The sequence below is a fragment of the Ctenopharyngodon idella genome, chromosome 15, assembly GCF_019924925.1.
Source record: "Ctenopharyngodon idella isolate HZGC_01 chromosome 15, HZGC01, whole genome shotgun sequence".
NCBI classification, from domain to species: domain Eukaryota; kingdom Metazoa; phylum Chordata; class Actinopteri; order Cypriniformes; family Xenocyprididae; genus Ctenopharyngodon; species Ctenopharyngodon idella.
In genome coordinates, this window is record NC_067234.1 from 11,242,975 (window position 1) to 11,250,789 (window position 7,815).

Below are 7,815 nucleotides of genomic sequence, written 5' to 3' on the forward strand. Positions count from 1 at the left end.
CATTGATTGGCCAGCCGAGAAACAAGGCGCTCTTCCTAAAAGTAAACACTTCATATGATTAACCCTCTGGAGTCGGGAAACGCGCCGGCGCGTTTTGCAGGATTTTTTCACATTGCAGCAAAACAGACTTAAAATACTGACATACTATGTCATAGAAACAGAAGTAATATATCAATTGAAACTATAGAATGTCTTCCTTTATTTGTGTACACTCAGAGTAAAAACAAAATGTTGTGCTTTTTGCAAAATAAAGAAAACTAACATGATGCGTGATCTGTCGTCTCCCTCTGAACGAAGTCTGATCCAATCTGAAAATGAAGTGTAACTTAGTGAATACTAATCACACAAAAATGAGGCTAATGTCTAAAGAAACGTTGAAATGTCAGGTTTTAAATCGTGTAAGTCAAATCGAAAACAAAAATTCTCTGTTTATGTAATCTGTAAACTGCAAAGTTTCTGCTTTCAAATGAACTGTATCTGTTTTAGTTTGGGTAAGTCATTTCTTGGGATTTTCCAAAAGCAGGGGTGCTGGCTAACAGGTTAAGGTCACGCACAGGTGTCTCTGCACATTGGTGATATGGAGGAAACTATTATTCTTGTCCCAGGGTCCTGTGTTAGAAGCTCATCACGTCACGCTCACGACATGTTTCTCTCATGGGCTGGGGAGCGGTTATGGAAGGTCGCTCAGCTCAGGATCTGTGGAGGAGTCATCATCTCTCGTGGCACATAAATTGCCTGGAAATTATGGCCATCTTCTTAGCATTGAAGCACTTCCTCCCAGACCTGAGGGGCCATCATGTATTGTTCAAACAGACAACAAATTGGTGGTCTCTTATATAAATCACCAGGGGTGTCTGCGTTCATGTCTACTATGCAAAGTGGCACACCAGATCCTCCTGTGGTCCCAAGGGAAGATGCTTTCTCTAAGAGCAGTATGTATCCTGGGGTACCACAACTTAGGAGCAGACATGGGGACAGGGACAGGGGCTGAGGCCCGGGGAATGGAGACTTCACCCTGAGGTGGTGGAGCTCATGTGGGGAATGTATGGCCAAGCAGAAGTGGATCTGTTTGTGTCTCAGGATACAACACACTGTCCACTTTGGTTCTCCCTCACACATCCAGCTCCACTGGGGCTGGATGCCATAGTACAGACATGGCTGTGGCTACATCTGTATGTTTTTCCCCCAATTGTTCTGCTCCCAGGAGTTCTGGAGAGGGTCCTTTGGGATGGAATAAGTCTACTACTAGCAGCACCGTACTGGCCAACCGAGTGTGGTTCTCAGACATAGTGTCCCTTCTGTCTCAGGCAGGAGGCACAATCCTTCACCCCCGCCCAGAGCTGTGGAACCGATGGCTTTGGCCTCTGAGGGAGCCCAACTCATAGTCTCTCAACTGAGGTTGTTGAGTCCATACTTCACTTGATCAACGAGGAAACTTTACACCTTGAAGTGGACAGTTTTCGCATCTTGGTGCAGAATGTGATGGTGGGATCCAGATAACTGCCTGGTTGCTTCAGTGTTAGAGTTCCTGCAAGATCATTTTTCAGCAGGGCTATCCCCTTCCACACTGAAAGTGTACGTGGCAGCCATAGCTGCCTACCATGTCCCTTTGGTTGGTGTATCTGTGGGGAGATACCTGTTGGTGACACGTTTCCTCTGTGGTGCTTTGATGCTGAGGCCTCCAAGTCACACCAGAGTTCCAGCATGGGACCTGGCAAGAGTGCTAGAAGGATTATCCGAGACTCTCTCTTCGAGCCCATCGAGACTGTTCCGGGTGCGAGGCGTATTTGGATGACATAGTTATTCACTCTGCAACATAGGACCTGCACATCAATCAGTTAAAACGGGTCTTCTATAAGATGACTGACTCACTAGGGTCTCTTTAGAGTGAAAAATAAGCATTCTGTAGATCTTAGGATTGAGCAGAATGACTCCCCTCGGTTGCAAGGCTTGAAAAGCGCTATGCTGAGTCCTGCTCTCCAGAATGCCCGTCTCTACAATCCAGTCTGAGTTGGTATACTACCATTTTGCAGACGCTCTTTCTGGATGTCTCTTTGAGAGGCATTTGTAATCTAGAGACTCTGTTTCTAAGAAACAGACAGGTTGCTGGCCAGACTAGGTTACTAGTAAAGTAAGAAAGAAACCAGGTCGGCCTCCCTGGTGGCATTAGGGGTCGACTATGTTCCCCTGAGAAGTGACTGGCTGGGGTTCCCTCGGGCTCCCTAGCCACATTCCCTTAAAGGGACCCCTTCTATATGAAGCTGTTGGTCCCAAGCCTTTGAGCTGCCTTGGCAGGCCTTCATGTTTGGAGGCTTGTAGCTTGGGCTATGACCATAGGGAGTGCTGTCACTGACAGGCCAGTTGTGACCCATAGGGAAAGTGGTTCTGGCATTTCAGTTGAAACTGCTTGATCTGACAGTTGTCACTGCCATACCCCTCAGCATGGCGGCAGGGGTATATCATTCCCCATAGCGTTCAACGTAGTGCGAGTTCCCTTTCGAAATGGAACGTCTCAGTTTACGCATGTAACCATGGTTCCCTGATAACAGGGAAAGAGACACTGTGTTTCCCTGCCATGCCTCGGGGCCGCCTGCTGAACAATCCCTGCAGACGATAAGTGGATGAGATGTTCTCTAGGAGCTCCTTGTATACTTTCGGGTCTCACCTTGGTGACATCATGGGCTATTAACGGTCAGTTGACGTGATTTGATAAGCGTTTCAGACACCGGTTCACACGGAGGCATTCCCCATAGCAATCAACGCAGTGTCTCATTCCCTGTTCTTAGGGAACCATGGTTACGTGCGTAACCTGAGACACTCTCCACCGACTACACTGATCAAAAGGCTCGTTTGAGATGCACCTCACCTCACCCGAAATGTAGGCAAGAGTAGATGGCTGCAGTGAGGGGAGGAGTAAAAAAAGTGCAGGCAAGTCGGACAGTTCTTTCTTCTTGTAGTGGTTCAGACACCTACAAGTTCAAAGGTGGATATCGCGGGATTCACACTCATGCGCTGTATTGCTGATAAACTGGATATAATTTAAGTTATGTTGCTTTTATATAAAAATAAATATAATGAACAAGACACACAAAAGTACTTACTTTATTCCATTCTAAAGACGTGTTTATCAATCATTTTTACTTTAATACAGATGTTTTTATATATTTTTTTTTTTAGAAATATGACAACACTCACATAACCCATAGAGAGATTGCACTATAAGAGACTTTGGGAATATTCACACATAATTTATTCACATGAAAAACATGATATCAGAGTTTTAAAATCAAACATATTAAAAGAGAACAATGTATCACGGCTGTTAATGCATGAGCATTAAGCTGTGTCGTCAGCAAGTCATTTCCCATCATACTTTTGATCAGTGCAATCAGTGGAGAGCAACTGCTCCTGACTGCAGAATCCAATGCTGTTGCGAGAGTTTTTTGACACAAGTCAGCATGACATCAGAGCAAGGCAGTCCACACTCGGACACATTTCTAACTGGCATGCATCTTGCGGTGATCAACGGTGATCGGTTTTGCACAGATTTTGCTCATCTCAAAAGCACAATGGGAAATGACTTGCTGATGACACAGTTTAACCACTTTATTTTGGATTTTTACAGAATTAGGCATACCTGAATTTAAAAGAGAGCCCTACCCACATATATTTGATTAAATTGATAAAAATGTTATAAGCCATTACTTTTAAGTATGCCACTTAGATGTGAAATCATTTAAAAAGGCCTTCAGGGTGTTGGTGGTTAAACACGATTTCAGTGTTACTTTTAACACTCTGTAGTGTGCTTTATATAAACACTGAGCAGTGTTAATTTAACACTGGGGATTTTGCTGTGTAAATTACATAGACTTGAGGGAAACTAAAATGGTTGGAGTAATGGAATTACAAATGATCAGCTTCATTAGGTTAAGTATAGAAGTTCATAAAGTTGATAGGGCCCCGAGAAAATGCATCCTGACCTTATAAAAAGTTTATTTAATGATGTTTTGTTAACAAAGTTCAGGAGCAGCGCATTCAGATAATTAACCTAATTAACACGAGAGGAGCATTTTCAGTTAATCAACTCAATTAATGATAAGAGGTGTACATATACAGCAGACTTACATCTGTTCATTGATAGTTTATCAGCATTCCTCCTCCACCCCATCTCCTTAATTCTAGTCCTAACTATTCTTATCACAACCAGGGGGAGTACTCTGGGTTCGGGCCAAATTTCCGAGCTCAGAGCCCTCCTGCCAGACAGCACGCCAAATATGCCTAACCTTTACTCTATCTAATTATATGCAAGTGTGAACTCATGAAATGTGTGTTAATAGACAGTTGAACTGGGGAACATATGACTCTTTTGTGCCATATAAAGCTGGGCAACATAGGACACTGGGAACATAGGTGTGCTCCCCTACAATAGTCCACAGCACAGTTTCATTCCTTATCTTTTCTTTTTTTTTTCTTTTTTTTTTTTTTTTTAATGCTGCATTTGTGATGACTTTTGATTATTAGTCACAAAAATCCTATATTCAGAAAACACTTTCCACTAAAACACAGAAACTGAAACCCCATGATACAGTGACAGTGAGATCTATTCTTCAATGGGAGTAACACAGAGACTCATGGGAACACAACAGTGTTTTTAGAGACCATGATATGTGTCAAGCTTTCATTTCAGTTCAACAAGTAAAACATATAACACATCTGAAAAAGTAATCAATTGTATCTATTTAGCAATGTAATGGGAAGAGCTCAGATTAATGAGTATGTATAGATTTAATATCATATCAGGTTTACTGCAGTTATATATGAATTTCATGGTGGTCATACAATGAATTATTCACTGTACTTCTGACTTGCTGAAGATTCAAATGTAGTTTTTTTTATTTATTTATTTTTTTACTTTTTTAACTTGATACTTTTTTTGCATCACAGTCACAATACAAAAAAGATCATTAAGGTACAGGTGTTTTTTGTTGTTGTTTGTTTTGTTTTGTTTTATTGTCATTAGCACTGCAGAAGTAATGAATTAGCTTCACACTACAGAGATGATATTTGCTGGAACAGTAAAACATATGACAATGCTGTATATTGATGTTTTAAAAAGTGAAACTTGGTCAACTACTGTATAATTTATCTTCTCAGATTCATCAGCTTCATTTGTTTGAACAGAACACTGTGTGTGCAGAATAGTTTTTCAGCATGAAGGACCTTCCTGCACAAAATATCTCATTCACTGAGTTCAAATTAATCGGTTTCTACAGTCTAGGAGAATGGAGGCCTTTTTTATTTATCCCTTTCTTTTTGATGTTTTTATTGGCTATCACAGCAAATACTACTCTCATATATTTAATCAAATCTCAAAAGTCTTTGCATTCTCCTATGTATGTATTAATAGGCGTTATGGCAGTGTTAGACTTGATCATGCCTATATTTTTTGTACCTAACATGCTTCTTAGCTTTTTATTTAACTGGAGTGGGATATCTCTGACAGGTTGTTTGATACAAATGTTTGGCCTTCATTTTATTGGGACATTTCAGTCTACTTTGCTTTTTTGGATGGCACTGGATCGTTACTTTGCAATATGCAAACCACTTCATTATCATAAATACATGGAAATCTCTAACTTTCTAAAGTTTGTTGTTGTGCCAGTAATAAGAAATGGAGTCCTGATTGTCACTATGGTCTCTCTGGCTGGAAAACTGTCATTTTGTGTAGCAAATGTCATCGATCACTCTTTTTGTGAGCACATGGCATTGGTTCAGTTAGCATGTGGAGATATATCTGTTAATAATATTGTAGGACTTTTGTGTGCTTTCCTTATAACAACTACTGATTTTATTCTTATTACTGTCTCTTATATTGTGATTTTCTCTTCTGTGTTTAAATCTGGTGAGACTCATTTAAAGGCCATTAATACCTGCATTACTCACATTATTATTATGACACTTAGTTTGATTTCTGCTTTGATTGCATTTTTGTCATACAGAATAAGGAATAACATTTCATCTAGCAACCGTATATTTATAAGCATCCTATACCTATTGTTCCCAAGTTGTCTACACCCACTAATCTATGGATGGAGAACAAAAGAAATAAGACAAACATTTCAGAAGTTTATAAATACTGCAAAAGTGTTTCCTTTAAAAAACTGAATGGCTTTTACAAACGAATTGATACTACAACATGATAATACATAGAACACATAACCTTTATACAGTGAACTGTTGTTTTGGTGAAAGCTGTATGATACCTTGTAGATAAATGAATGATAAATACAAAGAAAAAAAAGAGTGCAGTTAATGTCTTTACAAAATGCCTCGGTCCCACTTTATATTAGTTGGCCTTAACTACTATGTACTTGAATCAAAAAATAAGTGCAATGTATGTGTTGTGTTCATATTGTATAACAAATCACTTTTGCTGCTATTGAGGTGGGATACGGGTAAGGTTAGGGACAGGTTTGGTGGTATGGGTAGGTTTAAGGTATGGGTGGGATAAGGTGTAAGAGATGGGTCAACAGTGTAATTATAAATGTAATTACAGAAATTATTTATAGATGTAATTACATGCAGGTATTTTTTACACAATAGATGCATTGTATCAAATGATTAATTTAAAAGTAAGTACATAGTAGTTAAGGCTACCTAGTATAAAGTGGGACCAACACATCTAAAACATCTAATAGAGATGGGAACCTATACACAAATGCAAATTATATGTAATTTGTACATTATACATCAGCTAGTAAAGTACAGCATATCATCAACATCCATTAAAAAAAAAACAGAATTAGAACACAAGGTGTGCTTTGTATCTGTGATGCACATAAGTGTATATTCACATTTTGTGGTACAGTAAGCATTCGAATTTAATGGAATAGCACATGGAAAATTATTCTATTCCCTGAATTAGGTGGCCTTAATTTTTTTTTTTTTTTTTTTTTTTTTTTAAACCTGCTCTATAGGCTCTATAAACAGCGCAAAACCAACTTGGCTATTTGATACATGTGTTATGATCAAAATATGGCAATTTTCTCAACACTGTAAGACTTTATGACTGTGGTAACAATTCAATAGTTTATAGGTGTTAAGTTACAATATTTATAATGAATATAATAAATGTGTAATTTATTATAATGTACATATTTATTTTTTCCAATAGTGCGGATCACTATTCAAGTAAGGAAAATCACACATGAAAAGAATTGGTACTGAGTCTATTTTCATCATGGCATGAATGAATGAATGAATGAATGAATGAATAAATAAATAAATAAATAAAGGTGATGAAGACATTGCTTTCTTTGGTTTTGTTGTGAAATTATTCACATAATGCTAACCTGTCCATAATGTAAATCACTGGGAGACCACAGATGATTGTCTGTATTCGCTGTATTGAAATTTTCAGAAATGGTAAAGGATAATTTATATTAGGTGGCCTTAACTACTATGTACTTACGTCAAAAAATAAGTACAATGTACTTATTGAGTTCATAATGAATTGCAAAACACATTTGCTGCTATTGAGGTGGGATACGGGTAAGGTTAGGGAAAGCTTTGGTGGTATGGGTAGGTTTAAGGGTAGGGGTAAGGTGTAAGGGATGGGTCAATTGTTAAACATGTCGTTTTGTTTGTTTTTTGTGTGGAGTTTTTGCTCTTTAAATGTTTGTGCAGGGATTGGTTGCTGTAGACAGAATGTCATTGGCTGTGCCTGCGGCTGCTCCGTTTAAAAGGGCGGTGCTCTCGGAAGATGGCGAGCTCATTCTGGCGTTGGCCTGCTGGCGTGAGGAGCTCCGGATTCCT

The 7,815-nt window shown here is 39.0% G+C and overlaps 1 protein-coding gene across 1 annotated transcript; it reads left to right on the forward strand.

Annotated features, from left to right (window-relative positions):
• The first annotated feature begins 3,621 nt into the window (after positions 1–3,621).
• On the forward strand, positions 3,622–6,165 carry LOC127495522 (olfactory receptor 52K1-like). The gene has a single exon (XM_051862438.1). It carries the CDS (start codon positions 5,212–5,214, stop codon positions 6,163–6,165), a length of 954 nt encoding a protein of 317 aa, XP_051718398.1. The 5' UTR covers positions 3,622–5,211.
• Positions 6,166–7,815: the final 1,650 nt, after the last annotated feature.

What these genes read in the sequence shown, in the direction of transcription:
- LOC127495522 (XM_051862438.1), top strand. Translation starts at nt 5,212, where the DNA reads ATGAAGGACCTTCCTGCACAAAATATCTCATTCACTGAGTTCAAATTA.